This window comes from Vanacampus margaritifer, chromosome 20 (assembly GCF_051991255.1).
Source record: "Vanacampus margaritifer isolate UIUO_Vmar chromosome 20, RoL_Vmar_1.0, whole genome shotgun sequence".
In the NCBI taxonomy this organism is placed as follows: Eukaryota; Metazoa; Chordata; class Actinopteri; order Syngnathiformes; family Syngnathidae; genus Vanacampus; species Vanacampus margaritifer.
In genome coordinates, this window is record NC_135451.1 from 3,362,023 (window position 1) to 3,380,269 (window position 18,247).

Here is an 18,247-nt window from a genome sequence, read left to right on the forward strand (position 1 = left end):
ACACGTCGCAATTGGCTGAGGCTGTCTGTTTTTTTAACTTTTGTGTATATTTGCGGTGCGTGCCTGTGTGTCATTGAGGCTGCGTGTGTATGCAAGATCTAGGATGGAAAGTCTTTCACAGGTTGCCCATGCTGCAAAGGGAATGTTTCTGCTGTCAAGGAAAGGATTGTAATCACAGCAGTTGGACATTTGTGGTAGTTTTGGGGGATCCGTGAGGTTAAATCTGGATCACCGAGAAACTGCATTATTTTCAGCATAATGACAGAAGTGGCCTGTCCAGCTCTAATCATGGTAAGTGCACTTCTAACACATGCTTGTCTATTCTTTGCACAATCAGCTCAGGAATTTACAACATCTGCACCCAAGTTGGGTGTTTAATGATTAACACAAAATGCACAACATACTTCTAACTAAGAGGAATGCAGATTCTGTAGAATGTATTACATTATGGAGAGATTAAAGCAGATTACAAATTCATATAGGTCATACAGAACTTCTTATACAACATAATCAATGATGACTAGTACTATAAAGCTATAGGCCATATGATCAATATATTTCCATACCGTAAAGTCAGGTTGGATAGGAAACCATATTTGCTATATTTGAAACTGCCATAGTATTTTAAGGCTTTATACCTTCCGTCCCTGCTTCATTTGACTCCAGTCATGATTCGTTAACAGATTTAACACTTGTACAGGTAGTTCAAAGCAGTGATCCGTTGAAGTTAATGTTAAAACCAATGCAACTTGAAGGGGGGAATGTGGAGGAGATGGTCTGCTGTGTTTGCTCAGTACAAGTAGTCTTACTTTTATCACCGGTTGCGCGCCAGACAGAAAACATCTGCTTTATGTTATGTGCACATCTGAGGTATGTACTGTATATAATACTAAAAAATAATGTATATCTCATGATGATTTATCTGGATTCTAAAATTGTCCCTTTCCAGACCTAATAACGCATGCAAAATTCACTGTGTTGAAAAATAAAAAGAAACACATGCAGAATAGCAGTCATAGTAAGAGAACAAAAAACAATAAATTAAATGAATATCACATGGTTGGACAATGAGTTGAATATCATCACCCTCTTAAAATATTGGCGTAAGTCATATTTTGATTTATTATTCAAATTTTTTTTTAAGGAGGGGGAGGGGGCTAAACATCTCCTCATGATGCTGGCCACCGCTGCAAAAAAATCAGCTACATCATTAGTTAAATAGATCGTTCAAGTCCTGAAATGAAGTTATTAATTTAAATTCTACCTTTCAGTTTTTGAGTTTTCAGAAAAACAGAAAATATAACATTTTAGGATAATATTACTCTTAAAGGCTTGCTAATTCAATTCTAAGCATATTTGCTCCTATGAGCCAATTTTATATTCGTCACATCTATTTCCATTTTCTGTTAATCGCCCATGCTCTGTCGTCCATTTGTCTCAATTGAATACAGCACTCGGGGTCCACTGCCACATGAGACCCAGTCTGTAAGAGATTTGGGTTATAAATAATTCTCAGTTCCTTCCCGTCTATCTGTCATATCCCCATTCCCACCCCCACTCCCAAATCCAAACACAACATGATCCCTTGCATGTGGGACTTAAGGTGATGTGTGGTCTTTGCAGAGACACCCACACCCATGACTTTACATCCAAAAGAGAGATTTCCTCATCCTGAGTCAGCTGCCATAACAATGGTCTTTCTTTCCTGTGAGGATGCTGTGTTTCGGGTCATAGGTTGTTAGAATTTTTCTAGAAATGAGCAAGTGTGCTTTGAGTTGAGAAAGCCATGTTTATGTTTTCACCAAAACACGTACTGTACAGCAAAAGGCATAAACAAACATGTATGTGGTAATTACTACTGCTTGAGAGCCTTATTTTATGCTTTCCGTTAATCCCAGTCTTGTCATGAGCTAAACAGAGAGTGCTGTGATGACAAGGGAGGAAACTAAGACCCTTTTGCACTATAGGAGTCACTGGGAGAGGGACTCCATATTAAATAGTATCTGTGATACAATGATAGCTTTGTCAGGTGGGAGGAGGAGAGGGTGATGCTGGAATGCAAGGGGAGGGGAGTCTTGTCAGAGACAGAGGGAAGAGAAGCATTAAGACAGGCAAACAAGAAAAAAATACTATAGTTAACGTAACTAGCTGATGAAGCATATGTAAACATGTAATGTATATGATGTATATTGATAGACTGGATCGTGAAAGTCTTAATAATGGTTTCAAATGTCAAAGTCAAGACTGGATGGTGGCCTACTGAATTACCGGTATGTGCTTTGAAACATTGTTAACTGACATACATCAGTAAAAATAATAAATAAGGCAATACATAATAACCAAAACATTTTAAGTGTTGGATGCAGTGACATGTATTAAGATAAAAATTACTTCTAGTACAATCTAACTAAATTGACAATAAAACAAGAAAAACAGAAAGCACACCTGGAATTGAGTTCTATTGGTATTGTACACTATGTCAAAAAAAAATCATGTATCACATTTCTTCTTCTCACAACAGTATTGTCATTGTATACATCATATAGTACAAAGCAGCCAGAACACAGAAGTGTTAGCCACTTTCTGGTGTTCCATTTATTGTTTTGTCCTGGTCATCACATTTATCATTTGCCATTTGCTAAAAACTCAAAAAGAAAAGCATAGCCCTCTTTAGTAGTTAATCCCTGAAATGCTCATGGAGCTCAAATCTTGTGTGATGTCATGCATGATAGCTGCATTTTTGTGTGAGATGTATCATTCCCTAAAATCTCAAGCTTAAACCAAACATTTTTGACCCAGAAAAATCACGATCTTTGCTGAAAATATTTTTTGCACTGTCTTTGGCACCTAAACCCAAAGCTTTGAGAGCATCAAATGCCAGAAGTGCATTCTTTTAAGTCTGGATCTAGTATGGCGCACCTCATTACCCTGACTCTACTAGAGCACAACAAGACTGCAGCAAACGTGTCAGCACCTGCCCAGAGTTGGGAGTTCACCTGGTGCAACAACAAAGGATTATGTGAAGGATGATGGAGGATGAAAAGAACAAAAGGAGAAAGAACAATACTATCATTCCTGAAAGAGTTTTGCTTAAGACTTTTGTTACTTTTGTTGTGTGCATGGTGTAAATGCCATTGTCCAACATTTGCTTTGTCTGCGGGGATGGGATTAAAAAAAATAGGAAAAAGGAAAAAAATGGGGTGTGAAGCCTGTAATCTTGATTTCAACAAAAGGAGCTGATCTGTGACTTTATCTATAAATGTTTATATATTACAGTATGTGTGCAGGCTCTAGGGGTGAGTGGGTTTGTGTATCTGAAAAGGCAATGAGGGTGTTAAATCAGCAGAGGAAACAACTTCAGAGAGGAAGTTGGCGATGAATTCGGGGAAGCGGTCTAGAGGCGACTTTGTTTTTTTTTTCCTAAAATGGTGATCAGCAGTGCGAGTGAAACCCATTGGAGAAGAAAAAACACTTGCGAACATTGCCTGCAAATCATGTAGCTTATCAGAGGTTTACTGTACAGTATGATTGCATATATAAGAAGATTAACAAAGAGAAAACAGGAAGATGAAGATTAGGTTTTCTCTATTCTCTAATCATCTGATCTTCATCGATCAAAGTTAAAATCCAAGTACAAGCTCTAAAATAAGAAAAAAAAAATTCCAGGAATAAATCTCGACGAGTGTCATAAATCCATGTGTAAGATGATAGCATGCCATTGTCTTTTATGATTTAGGTGGACAACTTTTTTTTTTTTAAACTATCACTAATAAAACCTCAAACTGTAAACAAGAACATAGGATCCTGGTTGTGCCAGTGTCTCAGAGTTCAGTAAGGTGCATTGTTAAAAAGAAAATAGAAAAAAGGAATGTAATAAATTAATTTATTTTATTTGATATAATTAATTATTTAATTTTTTCATTTAACTTATTTTTTTCTAAATACCCACAATTTGGGAGCTCTTAAGTGGTATTTTCCCCTTGGAACACTTTCACTCAAGCCGTTTCTGTCATGTGCCAGCTGAGCATGCAAAACACAGCTGTTTTACATGCTTCTAAATTTACATATATATATATATATATATATATATGTATACAGTCCCATATGAACTGTGCCCATACATTGTATATTCTTTTGAGTGTGGTTTGACTGTCATCTGATCTCATCTCAATCTCTGTTGCAGGACTCTGAGATGATGTCACAACCTGAGTCTGATCAGATCCCTCCAGTTGAGCACAAGGTGATATACATTATGAATGCACTTTAAAGTTTCAAATGCGCTTACTTTGTGTCTAAATATCCACACAGTGTCCATGTTTTCCTTGTCTATTAACACAACTTGATGGCCTGCTCTAGTTTTAATATATTTATTTTCTTGCTTTAATTTAATAGTTATTTTATTATTTCTTAGTTATGTTTTGTTTAATTGTATTATGCATAGGGATGACAATTGGTATGAATTGAGCAATTTGGTTTTGATTATGAGTACTGCTTATTGATCCGATTCCCTACTGATTCTCTTATTGATTCACAATCGATTCTCGATTCTGAGTGAGGAAATTAAAATGATTTTTCACATTGTTGTCAGTAATGCTGCTGCCATATGTAGACCCTTACTATGTGATGTCACGTTTGTATGCAGTGCGTAAAGCCTTCCATGTTAGAGGTCACGTGGTTGATTGAGTTAAATAGCAAGGGCAAAATTGTTGCTAAGTCAGTTTTGTGTTCACAACAATGGTGAACACCTGTGCTGTTTATGGTAGGGTGACCAAACGTCCTCTTTTAATAGAACCTTTGAGAGGACAGACCATTTTCTTATGTCATGTTCCGGTGTCCAAGGGTTTTATAAATTCATGAAAATGTTCGGTTGGCATTGCGTGACTAATAGAAGGTGAAGTACACAGTGTAACTGCGACTGGTAACACAATTTTAAGGCCGGGGAAAGTGTCCTCTTTTTTGGGGGGAAATGGGAATACACCCATTTTTCGTGGAAAATCTAAATTCAGTGTTCATCCACGTAATTTAAAAAAAGCATTTATTGGGTTTAATTAGTTATATATATTTTTCTCCAACGCACTTCAATGGGCGTCAATTCTATTTGCTGGCCGGCTCTATCCCCGCAAATATTCTCATCACTACTTAGAATTCATGTAAAGCACACTGTTTCACTTTATTTTTAAAGTGCTCTAAAAAGTTTGTTAAAATTAAACATAGCGTTGAGTTAAATACATTTCTTCATTTCAAGTAATCATCCACAAAGTGTCTATTAGTCCATATGTTGTGTTGAATTGTCCACAGTGTCATAAAAATGTCTTTACATTGTGGCTAATCGTCTTCACACAGACTAAATGTCCTCACATCATGTCTGAATGTTTTCACAGTGTCTTAATTTCATCTTTTCTTTAAAGCTTTTCCCTCATGTGTCTGCTCTGAATGCTTAATTTGTGTGTACATTAGAGGTGGGTGATATTCCCTAAAAATGATATCACGGTATTTCAAAGAAATTTGCGGTGACGATATTTTTGACGATATTGGTAATAATTACTGAACAATAGATTTATGATTGGTGCTTTGGAATAATAGAATTTTTATTGCAGCACAATATTTAAGCCACCCTTTTTCCACAATTGAAATGTAAATGAAGTGCAGATAGAGCAACCGTGATGGAATGAAATGGAAATAAAAACAGGCCAGGTAGTGTTTACCCTGCGAGAGCTAATTGCAACTTAACTGCTTAAATACACAAAGCACATTTACTTAGCAAATAAAAAGAAAACAAGCCTTCAGAAGTCAAGACAGTCCATAATTTTCTCCTGTGTGGTTGATACTCAATGTTGTAGAGTAGGGGTGTTAGAAAAAAATCGATTCGGCAATATATCGCGATATTACAGCACGCAATTTTCGAATCGATTCAATATGTGGCCGAATCGATTTTTAAACATCAATTTTTTAATGTAAATATTCAACAAAACGTCTTACTTAGGGTTAGGATTCTCACATTAAGCATGGAAAAAAATTATATTAATGGAACATTAAGCCTTAATATTTTATTTTAGTGCTGTTTCAGACATGAAACAGACTGAAACCTGTTTGTTAAATGCAGTGGCTTCATTATAAACCTGAATTTTCAGATAAATAAATACATTTTCATACAAATCTGTATGTACAAGTTTACTGATTAGTATTTTCTAAATTTGAGTTTTAAAAAAATCGCCATAAATAATTCATAGATTCGTATCGGGATTAATCATATCGAATCGAATCGCGACTTGTGAATCGTGATACGAATCGAATCGCCAGGTACTAGGCAGTTCACACCACTATTGTAGAGGCAAAAAATAAATAAAAATAAGATACGGTAGCAGCCAGTCTGTGGCGTCATGCTCTGTACATCGCAGGCAAGTCTGTTGTTGAAAAATGTTTTCCCTTGCGATTGTTTAGGCAGTGGTTATTTTAGCCGTAACCGGCAACCGTCCTGTGAGCGTTAATTTGCCGTGAATGTCTCTGATTGGTCAAAAAGAGGAGCGAGAAAATGCCATGGTTGCTTGTAGACATTACTAGCGGGTATGAATAACGCAAATGTGCATGTTTACGCCGCTGCGCAACAGCAACCCGCACGCTATCATATCAGAGCACGTTACCTTCGCGGACGGTTAGCATCACAAACTAACGTCACGTCAACCACACGGCGAGTTACCAATCACGGTAAAATAACCACCGCAAATTGTTTATCTTAGCCAAACAATATGCAGTATTATTCAACCACCGTCTGTTTTTTCATAACTCCCACTTTGCCGGCAGAACCGGCTGCAGCTCACAGCCTCACATGCTCCGACATTGTTTGTATGCAGCAGCAAGCAACGCATGCACGTCCAAATAGACACGAAGACGTCTGACGTTACGCATTACGTTATCACATCAATTTCGCGATATTTCAAATTTTTATCACCCCAAAAAATACACCGGTAATATCGTAAAAGGTATGATATGGAACACCCCTAGTGTAACCTACATGTCTTCACAGTGTCTCACCGTCGTCATCATAGTGTCAACACTGTATATTTACTAAATTATACAATTTACCTTTGCAATTGTGATTGTTTGCAGTCAGCACATCTGGATCTGATTGACACAGGAAAGGCTCTCAAGGTTCAAACGGCCACCCCTCATCTGGTTAGCCTGGGCAGTGGGAGATTAAGCGTGGCCATTACTTTGCTGCCACTCAAAGAAGGTAGTGACTGTTATGCGATAAACCATTTACGATGAATTGTTGGATTCAACATTTTGAGCCAGCTGGGTGCTTCTAACTGAGCTTCACTGATTCTGTATGTGTCAAAACAATATGCATTTGGTCTTTGAGTCAAAAGTTCTTTTGGAACAGCTGATGGATACACTGAGTCATAGCATCCAGCAACTACAAGCATACAGTAAAAAAGTGGATAATCCCAAGTACCGTATTTTGGGTTTTGGTTTCTACCACCCTCTACAGGGTGTATCTGTGTTTGCCTGCACTTTAAAAAAATTACATCATTTTTACATTGTTTTTTCCCCCAAATGATAAAGTGTGTTGCAAATAACTTTCCTCACCATTTTCCTCACTCATCTACCAGACTGCCACTCTCTACATTTGAGTGAGGAATCCAGTTAATGGGAGCAAGAGGTTTGGTGAACAAAGCCTCTCTCTCATCACCAAAGCTTCTATTGATTTAAAAAAAAAATTATAATAATGTTTGTAAAGCATCCATTATGCAAATTGTTTATGTATTTCCTATGTGTGCTAGTATCCAGAAATATGCACAAAATAGAGAAACTGATTAAGTCCTTCTTAATCTTCAAGGCGTGACCCGCATAGGCCGAGAAGATGCCCCAATTTCTCAAGATATCACCATCCAGGGACCCGGAATCGAGGCTGAACACTGCCTCATCTTCAATGAAGGTCACTAATAGTTTACTTGAGCGACTTCTAATTCTTGTGTGGTACAATATTCAATTTTACAAATAACTATATACAAGAGGAAAATTTAATTAATGAGTTAAATGTCATTGGACTACAACCATTGATTGACTTTGTAGATGACTTTGATTTATGCTGTCTCTGTGACATAATAGTAATGTGACTTCCTCTGTTTACAGAAAGCTTGCAGTTTAAAGAGTTAATAAATTAATAAATAAAAAAATAACAATTTACCAATAAGCTATAATAAAATATTGGTATGTTTACTAATCATCTTTCCTTCTCAGGCGGCGTAGTTACCCTGGATCCCTGTGGTCATCTATGCAGTCTAGATGGGGTACAGGTGACGGTGCCCACACCACTCACACAGGGTAAGCCTAAAAAAAATATATATATATACATTTGTTGTAATAGTAAATACAGTGGAACTTCAAAGATAATGCCCCCAAGGTGGTATAAGGTGATCAATCATATTTTTCTTGAAAAAGTGCCTCAAAAATGAATCACGTGTGACATCCCACAAGATGTCAGCAAATCTTGTCAAAACTATACTTCAAAACCATTAGTCACAGTGCATGAACGTAAACATCACAAGTGGTTTGTCGATACCAACGCACCAATATACCAGTCATGTAATAGATGAAAAGTCTGTTGACAAACACAGAATTGGAAATTAAGCTTATTGCTTTTTTAATTTAATTTTTTATTTTTATTTTTTTTGAGAGCTCAGTATTGTTCATTCGGTAATTTTACCGATTCGACATGTGATCGTCATTTCTCTCTTTTTATTTATTTCCACCCATCCATCCATTTTCTTTACCGCTTAGTCCTCACAAGGGTCGCAGGGGGGCGCTGGAGCACCTATGGACAACTTTGAGTGTTCAATTAACCTGACATGCATGTCTTTGGAATGTGGAAGGAAACCGGAGTACCCGGAGAAAACCCACGCAAGCACGGGGAGAACATGCAAACTCCACCCAGGAAGGCCGAAGCCCGGACTCGATCTCACGTCCTCTGCACTGCGAGGCAGACGTGCTAACCAGTTATCCTCCGTGCCGCCCCCCTTTTTATTTTTTTGATTTATTTTTTTATTTTGTATGTGCGTGAGTATGTGCATGGTATGTGTGTGTGCATGTGTGCGTGCGTGTGAGTGTGTACTCATTATTTCACCTAAAACCTATTAAAAATTCCATACCGTTCACCTAAACCGAATACTTTAGAATCCAGCTAGAGTCGTGAGGTTATCAGGAGACCCGAGGAAGGATCAAAGAAAAGAAAGGAAAGTGAAATCCAGCACCGACCAGACATTACCTACTACCCACCGGATTACCAACTAGAGTCTTTCACCAACCCCAGAAACATCTAAATTCAACAAATTAGGGAGACCTCAAGAGACCAAAGGAGAGACTGAGGAAAGGAAGGAAGGATAGATGAAGCAGAGTGAGATCCACAGACATCAGTTTCCACCGATTCAACGACCAGAGGAAGAAGCAGATTGTGTTTGAATTTCGATAGATGCTGGTGTGGTGGATCTGGCATGCATGAAAACCTCCACCGAAGAGGGGAGCCGTTGACCCCCCAGGACAGAGCAAGCACAATCTTCCAGGGCCCCCCAGGCCATGGCAGCGCCAAGGCCCAACCCCCGGGCCGCGCAGGAGCCACCGGCTGGAGAGCAAACCCAGGAGCCAGGAGCGCCCCCCACCCCAACCCGGCCCGCGCCCCCAACCCAACGCAGCAGGACGGGGCACGGCAGGCCCGCCAGGCACCCCACCGGCCCACAGCCCAAGCGTGAGTGCGTGTGCGTGTGTGTGAGTCCATGTACTGTATATTGATCACAGTGCCGGCACTTCACATTACGTATCTCTGGTTTAGTTTAATTCATAATGGTTTGGAACTAAGTGCTCCAATGACTCACATATTCCAGCAGCTACAAAGCATTCAGTACGCTAATCGAGAGAGATCTGCAACTAAATTATCCACTTTTCCTTGTGGTAGACCTACTTTAGTTAGTAGTTTTGCTTTGTGTAACATGTTAGTATGTCATTTTGGGTTAAATATTGACAAGAATATCTATGGTTTTTTTGCTGTGCCTGGTCGATTCAAATATTGACATAGTTTTGCAATGTCTACATCAAGACGTATTGTGAAAAAGAACTCAGGTAGAAAACATTTGTGCGAAAAAAAAAAGAGGCAATTAAAAGGGTAGAATGTTGTTTGTTGTTTTGTTTTGTCATCATTGCTTGAACTGTCATTAGCCTGGAGGGTTTTACATCAAATTTCACAAATCAATCTCAGTTTGTATTTGGTGAATTTTCTTTACATAGGCATCGTTTTAAAATTGATTTAAGTAACGTAGAAGTACGGTACATCAAAGGGAAAAAATGAGGTAGACAGACAAAAGAAGCGCTGCAGCCAGGGGGAGTGGGCTGGAAATGCAATGCCTCCGAGTAATCTTCGAATGTACCAACTACAAATGAATGCGGTGTTGTATTACCTGCCGAGGTTTTTATTGTGTAATGTCACACATTGCTTTTCTTTACATTTTTTATTCAGTTAAAAGGCTTGAACGATCATTTTGACCAAATTCCGAAGACGATTCTCACCAAAACCCGCGCAGCGCCCCCCTTTTATAATGTAGTTGGTACAGCCCACAGCTGGACGTAAATCAGTGAACTTTTTTCTGCATCACACGGAGTCGAAGAAGAGTCGCAACTCTATGGATGAACCAAGCAAACAGCAACTTGTAAACTCGCAAGAGTGAAGACAATCATATCTTCTTGTGCATTCTTCTGGAATAAATGTTTCGGCTTGCTTCACATATTCTTCTGTCGTCACTGAATGGGACTCAAAAGGTTAGTAACGGGGGTTATTAGCTACTAGCTTCTTACATACATTTATATAAAAGTGTGTACACGGGTTCTCATTCAAAAGCATTAGGAAGTATTTCCTTAATTTTGCAGTGAATATTCTTTAAGATGCTGCTTGCTTTGCATGCTTTATTTTTTCCTGTATGTATACTGTGGTTAAAACTAGTTTACCTTGCACCCACTTCATGTTCTTTATGTGCCTAAAATGATACGTTTTCATAACTGGCAATGGTGTTTCCCCCCCCCCTCCTGTCATAAGCACATTCGTGTTCACTCTGGCCATCTGGTGCCCCTTTTGTAATAAATTAACTACTTTTAGGTCGCTCACCATGGCATTGATTTTTTTCCTTGGATAATAAGTTACTACAGCTGATTGCCTACAATTGCATCGCATTGTAGTCCCATCTGTCTGCATGGGTCACTGGAAACATTGACACACACTGATCTGATCACTGATCTTTGCACACTTTTGTCAGGACTTTTATTGTTAGATTTTGCTAGGGAATGTAAATTAGTCTCACCTACAGTCAAATTGACAAGTGTCCCATGCCACCTTTTTTGTCCACGCATGACAATAACCTTGGCCGTACCTTGGAGGGGGTTGCTTAGCTTTGGATGTTCATATGCAAATGTGTCAAAGAGACACTGTTGCCCCAGGTTGTGAAGACTGAGGTTTAAGGTTACCTAATGCCTGAAAACAAAACCTGCTTCATTGTCCAGAGTTTTATTGTGGGATAATGTCACCCCTAGCCCCATCCGCCTTTAAGTTATCAGTTCTGTTGCTTGTTTTTGTGTATGTGTGTTTTTTTAAACTGTAATATGCAACATTTGCTCCATTATTTTTCTATTGAGCTTATCTAGTAGACTTTTTGACAATCGCCTGCTGTTGTTCCCTCCTGGCCAGCCATCTTATGTGTTGGCTAATGGATTGATGCTTTTTGGATAAGATGTGGATATCTGTTTACTGTGTGTGTCTGACTGAGACAGATTGACTGACTGACCCAATCAACACCGACTCCCTTGAGAAAGACCAGTCTGCCGTTTTGTGATGTAACTGCCCCGTTTGTGTGCCCCAGAGACCCTTAATATGTAGTTTTGAGGCCAATTTACACTCCCAATGGGAACTCTGGTGTGTTGTGAGTCTAAGCATCTTTGTCTTGAATGAATACATTTACATTTAGTTCATTCAGCTCCATGTTGTAACCTGTGACTGCTGTTTTTTTATGGTTGTTTAAAAAAAAAAGAAAAGAAAAAAAACTTTTTATTGTTTGTCAAACTTGTTAGTATTAAGTTTTGATTTTGTTCTCGTGATTGCGATCCTGCATTTTTGTTTCTTTTCAGTGTGGCCCAAATACTCCTTCATACACGTTTGACCCATTAAGCAGTTGACGTCATTTCTTCTAAGCAAATGTTTGACATGAGGTCGGTGTAATTGGTTTATTTTTCATTCTTTACCGATGCTCTCAATTTGGCTGTGTCTGCGCTGATGCTAACCAAATAGAGAAACAGTTTAGAGTTTCCTCTCCTATAACATTGTGGTAAGATTGTAATTTAGTACATCTAGAGCTGAAGAAATTGAGTCCAGATTCGACTCGAGAAAACTACATCTGCATCCTCAAAGACTCTGAGGTTTGTCTTTGTAGATGGCAAGCTTTAAATTATCTTATAAAGGTCTTTACAGACTATTGCAAAGTTGAACTGTTCTACATGGACTTTCAGTAAACAACAAATGAGATTTTTAATGACATTTTGTGTGATCTTCTTTGGGGTTGTGTATTTAAAAAAAAAAACACCTAGTTTAAGATTGCAACCATTTAACCGCTTGTGTAGATCCAACAAGGAATTAACCGAGAGTAATAAAATGATTAATTGCCATGTTCTTTATAAGTGTTCAGATGAGAGGAAGTTGAGAGGAACAATGTGGCTTGTGAACAAATCAGGCCAACACTCTTGCATGGATTTTAACAGGTGGCACATGGCGAGGTTTATTGAGAGTCGGAAATTTGAATTTTACAAGAGCAGACTGCAGGCGAGGTGTGCACAAACATGCCTTTGTGTTTGCTCTACTGGAGGCTACCGTGAATCACAGCATGCTTCTGACGTCTAGTTGCTATTATAAACAAATGTTGTCTTGTCCACAACAAGTTCTTGCTTCTCAAAGATCATCATCTTTTTTAAGTAAAGAGATGCCACTTCCTCACAGTGTGCATGCAAAACTCTTAACTTTATATAAGTGATGCATTTGAGAGGTTCAACAGCCCAGCGGTGCAGACTCAACATTTCATGTGTGTGGCCACACCGCCTTGCGCAGAGGAATTACAGCTTGGAGAGGTGCAAAGCACTGCTTTTTGGCAATCACAAAATGGCTGTGACCTAACACTATTCAAATTAGGTTGCTAACACTGCTGAGAGTACAAAGATAAAAGATAGAAACGAGGAGTTTATTTACCCCCAAAAACATTCCGTCTTTTTCCATTTGTCCTCAATATATCTTCCTCCTTCCTCAGAGGTTTGCTATGACCTCAGGTCCAAGGAATCTGCTGCACACTAACTGTAATGGAGTTATTTGGTTGAATGACTTTCCCTCTTCAGATACTCTGGTTTCATGTCAACATTTTGCAAAATTTTCTCATGTTTTAAGTGAAACTATTTCTTAAAAGTGTATTTTATTCTTTAAAAGGCAAACATTAAAAACTGGTAAGGGAGAGTGTGGCTTGCTGTCACATGGGTTAGTTGTCACACTGCAATTATCTTATCCGCCAGAGGGCGCAACTGAAAAGTGGAATACCAGTTTTCTTCCTTCATATGTCGTGTCTGAGAAGAGATTAGCAAATTGTGAGCTGAGATGAGTGTCGCTTAACAGTTATTTTGCATAGCCCAGCCCCAAAGCAAAAAATGTTGGCTTTTTATGTAGTAAAAAAAGTGTCTTTCTGTTAAAAATCCTAGCAGTGATACACTTTGACCTGTTAGAGAAGAGATTAAGTAATCTTGTCATACCTCAGTCATTGTTCTGTTTTGAGATAACTTTAAACTAGTTATCATGAGCAAATATGGTAGTTTGGGGCAACATGTCTCAGTCATTTTGGGGTTAGTTGTCACGTGACATATGCCCAAAATGAGCCAAGAAAAACGCACCCATGGCAGATTGGTTTATGTATTCCCAAATTGCTATTTGTATGATGAGTCTGACTTGTGAGGAAATTTGTTTGTCAGGTTTTGTTTTAGTGTTTATTAATGGATCATCGTGTTCAGGGTTTTTCCTGTGTACAAAATCCACCTTATTTGCTCACCACCTCCAGCCTGAGTGACTGATAATGAATGAATGCTTTAACATGATAATAGTCACATTCTTATTGGAACTATTATTATTATTATTGAAACATGGAATTATTATATGTTGCCTGTTAAAAATGAAAGCGAGCCAGCTGAATTTGCAGAATACATGCACATCATGGCGCATGGTCAGGATTAGGGATGTTTGATACCACTTTTTCCCTGACCGATACACAACTCTTGAGTAGTCACCGCTACTGATACCAAATACCGATACCACTAGTAAATAAAATTCCCCACCCTTAACAGTGTTTCCCACAGATTTGTAATCTACTTGGGTGGGTGGACTCCGGCGGTGGGGATGGGAGGCGGGTTGGACGAGAGGTGGGTCTCAGTCTCGTTGTTACGTCTCCTCTAGCCTCACGATCCACAAGTGAGTGGCGGCGAACTAACGTTACATGCAGTACATCCTGTCGCAACGTTTTTTTTTCTTTTGAAATATACTTGTAATAAATTTTCTTGAAAACTTCTTGGGTGGTGGCCAATTTACTTGGGTGGCTCGCCCAAGTATTAACATGGTGTGGGAAACACTGCTTAAATGACCAATGATTTTAAAGAAAGACCTATATATCCCAATATATTATTTTTCCTTAAAATTGCATGAAGTTAATGGCAACTTTGTATTCATATAATTTTTAATTTCTTGTCCCTGATCGTAAAATTGCTGCAGGAGGGCGGCCGACAATGGTATCGGTCCCCGTAAGACTGGTATTGGCACCAATACCTGGTATCGGTAGTCACCCATCATAGTTAGGATGATGCCACCTCTGCCTCAATTTGAGCCAGGAAAAACCCTGCAGTTGTTGTTGGGAAAACATGTCCACGATTCAGGACTGGTTTAAGTTTCATGGCTTTTTTGTAATTCAATTTAATCTTGAATTTTCAGAAAGGGGGACTCGCTGAGAGCCATGGCCTAAATGCCTGCAGTTCATAAGTACTTCAGTCCAAATGTCCGATGCGTGTTGCATCATATTACGTTAACCTTTGCTCAATGTCTATTTAATAATTTTTTTCAAGCTCAATGATAAACATTTTTTGTGCCTGACTGTTGTTATAATGTTCACTTTTAGGTAAAAAGGGAGAACATCAATACTGTTAATTTTGTCCTCGTTTTATCAGTTTCAAAATTTTACCCGATGCTTGGACACATGTCACATGTTCACACTATTTATTTGATTATACTGATATAGTTATTAATCACTATTGTTTCTCCCAACAACATACTGTGATATTTCATAACTGCACTGACACAAATATGCAAATGGAATGAATACAAAATACAGTGCTTTGTGAAAGTATTAGTCCCCCTTGAACGATTTGACCTGTTGCTACATTTCAGGCTTAAAACAAAGATATAAAATTTGACTGAAAGATGTTCGGCAAGCAGGTCCACCAATTCCAGGGCATTGTCAGTCCCAAACCCTGATGAAAATGGCTGGGTTGCGTCAAGAAGTGCATTCAGCCCAAAAACTGTGCCAGGTATGAATATGATAGTATTTACTTGTCATCACCGAGATGGTCACACCAACTAACAGGCATATTTTAATGGCGTCTATCAAATATGTTATGTGGTGGTCCTTGATCATTTATTTCTCTGGTACGCCAGCTATGTGATTGCAATGAAGCTCGAGTGGAACTTTCTAGCTGTGTGTCACTTTCTCTTGTGAACTATTTGGACAGCTGTTGCTGCCTGTATGCATTACCGAGGTCACGACCCTGACATCTTGTTTAATACCTGGCCTTCTCAGCCTAATTGATGGTCAGAGCAAATATTGTGGTCTAGAAGGGCTGCTAGTGAAAAAGCATGCAAGCTGTGAATAAATATTACTGCACTGTAGCATTATACTGTCGACTCATGGATTTGTATATTTGTGGATTTAAAAAAAAAAATTAAAGTTTAAATATTTTCAATTTTGTTTTTTTTATTTTTGAGTTCACTGGATTTTTATTTTTATTTTTTATCCCCGCCCCACTTCCCATTTTCCATGAAAACTTTTCTATTGACTGTTGATCAGCATTTTTGAAGCTATAATTATTATTTCTTTTCTCCCAATCCATTCCAATGGGCATCAATTATCCTGGGACTTTCAGTATTCACGGGCCGGCCCGGTCCCTATCTCCTACTTCACATGTATAACTTTTGTCCCTACCTCTAATTTGACCTGTTCTTTCCTCAAGGTTATTTCCTGTGTCTTGGTAAATCCTACTTCTTCCGGTTCAACCATCCTGAGGAGGCAAGCAGAATGAAGAGCATGCTTCCTCAAAAGAGCCCTGTGTCCGCCCTAGCCTACAATACAGGTACACCGAAACACGCAAGCAGTCTTTTTTTCTGCCCTCAAATGTGATATGAGTCACTTTTTTCTTTCTTCTTCACTCAGCCTTTTGTCTGCTGCCACGTATAGTCTTCTTTCAACACCCCCCACCCCTCCCTTCTCATCTTTTTTAACTGTTCTCATCTTTTGAACATCTGTCTCCACGCAAAACCCAAGCCCGTCTACAGGCTTACACTGTCATTAGCTATGCAGGTGTGTGAGATTTGGTGGGTGTGGCAGAATGTTGAAGGGCAGGGAGGGGGTCCTTGGGTGGAAGTTCACATTCATATATATTGTTCCAAAATACACACCTTCATCGTCAAGCATGGTTAAATTTAAAACATATTAGAATGTTTTGTCATGTGGTGCCCCATTGTTTCCATGGTGATACAGCTGGACTCTACTGTCTTCTTGGTGATTGATTGATGTGTGTGTGTGTGTGTGTGTGTGTGTGTGTGTGTGTGTGTGTGTGTGTGTGTGTGTGTGTGTGTGTGTGTGTGTGTGTGTGTGTGTGTGTGTGCGTGTGTGTGTGTGTGTGTGTGTGTGTGTGTGTGTGTGTGTGTGTGTGTGTGTGTGTGCGTGTGTGTGTGTGTGTGTGTGTGTGCGTGCGCGTGCGTGTTAAACCTTAAAAAGGAAGTAAACCCTAAATTTTCCTTTACGATAATATGTTGTACGTGCCCCCATTAGTGCAAACACAGCATTCCAAATAATATTGCGTTTGTGTGAGCAAAATCCCCCCCGTTTTGTCCACCTGGCCATTTTGCCACTTGCTGTTGACTGAAAATGTCATCAACAGTTGCTCATATTTCAGGCAACAACCAATCACATTGATGTTCGCAAGTTGAGTCATCATTGGTCATGACCTGAGACCTTAGTGATGCCAGTTTCAGTCAACAGGAGGTGGCAAAATGAGCGCCCACCCTAAGATGGATTTTAAAAAACGAGTGATTGTTCTTCTTTAGTCATATTCCACCAACGTAATATGGGTTAAGTGTCTAATGACACTCACCGTTTTATTTTTTTAACATAGAGCAGTTTATTTTATTTTGCACTTGGATGACAGTGAAAAGCACAATGCATGAGGTCAACTGCCTTTCAGCAAGCCTCCCTCTACACTACTGTGCATACAATCTTCTTAGATTAAACCTTAAGTAGTTCCTCATTTTTTAGTTTCTCATACTGTAGTTTTATTATACAGCATTTGGTTTATGTTACACTTGACAAAAAGGTATATTTTCCTATGGAAAAAATGCAGAAATGTGTTGTCTGACAGTTTGCTGTGTTATCAAAAGCCAAAAATCTTCACCTTCATACTATTGCCTGCCAACACTCACAGGAAAAGTGATTGTTCTCACACAAAGGAAGCGGGAGAAGAAAGAGGAGAGTTGATGCATGCCAGACCTGCAGTATAAATCTGCCCATTTATGGACACACAAACTTTAACACTGTGTGTGAGTGTGTATGCATGTGTGTCTCGAGATTTCATGATGCCTTTCATTTTCCGCCACATTTCTCTCCACCACGTAAGGTTTGACATTCTTTCACACAGCCTTGAAAGAATTCAAGGAGCCCAACCAGTTACCAGGACAGCAAAACTCAATTAAGAGAGCCTATTCCCATTCTAAAAACACATTTTTGTACAGCTATATATACATGGTATTATCGCATGCTTGTTTCCCTCAAATAGAGCCACCGTTGTTGTTTTGTTGTCGGACATTTTTTTTTATGTGTGGTTGTTAAACACTGGGTGGTCTGAGAGAGACCACTGTAATGGCGCCTTT

At 39.0% G+C, this 18,247-nt stretch overlaps 1 protein-coding gene across 3 annotated transcripts in view; it reads left to right on the forward strand.

Moving 5' to 3' along the window:
• The window catches only part of phldb2b (pleckstrin homology-like domain, family B, member 2b), a 43,693-nt gene continuing 25,446 nt past the window's right edge, over nt 1-18,247 (forward strand). For 2 of the 3 annotated variants that reach the window (XM_077554665.1, XM_077554666.1), the window contains exons 1-6: nt 1-291; nt 4,184-4,240; nt 7,108-7,231; nt 7,838-7,936; nt 8,242-8,325; nt 16,333-16,452. In XM_077554665.1, the coding sequence (XP_077410791.1) occupies nt 259-291; nt 4,184-4,240; nt 7,108-7,231; nt 7,838-7,936; nt 8,242-8,325; nt 16,333-16,452 (517 nt within the window). In that variant the 5' untranslated portion in view covers nt 1-258. Of the gene's footprint in view, nt 292-4,183; nt 4,241-7,107; nt 7,232-7,837; nt 7,937-8,241; nt 8,326-10,638; nt 10,807-16,332; nt 16,453-18,247 lie in introns of those variants that run through there. The other variant, XM_077554667.1, reaches the window with a different exon arrangement.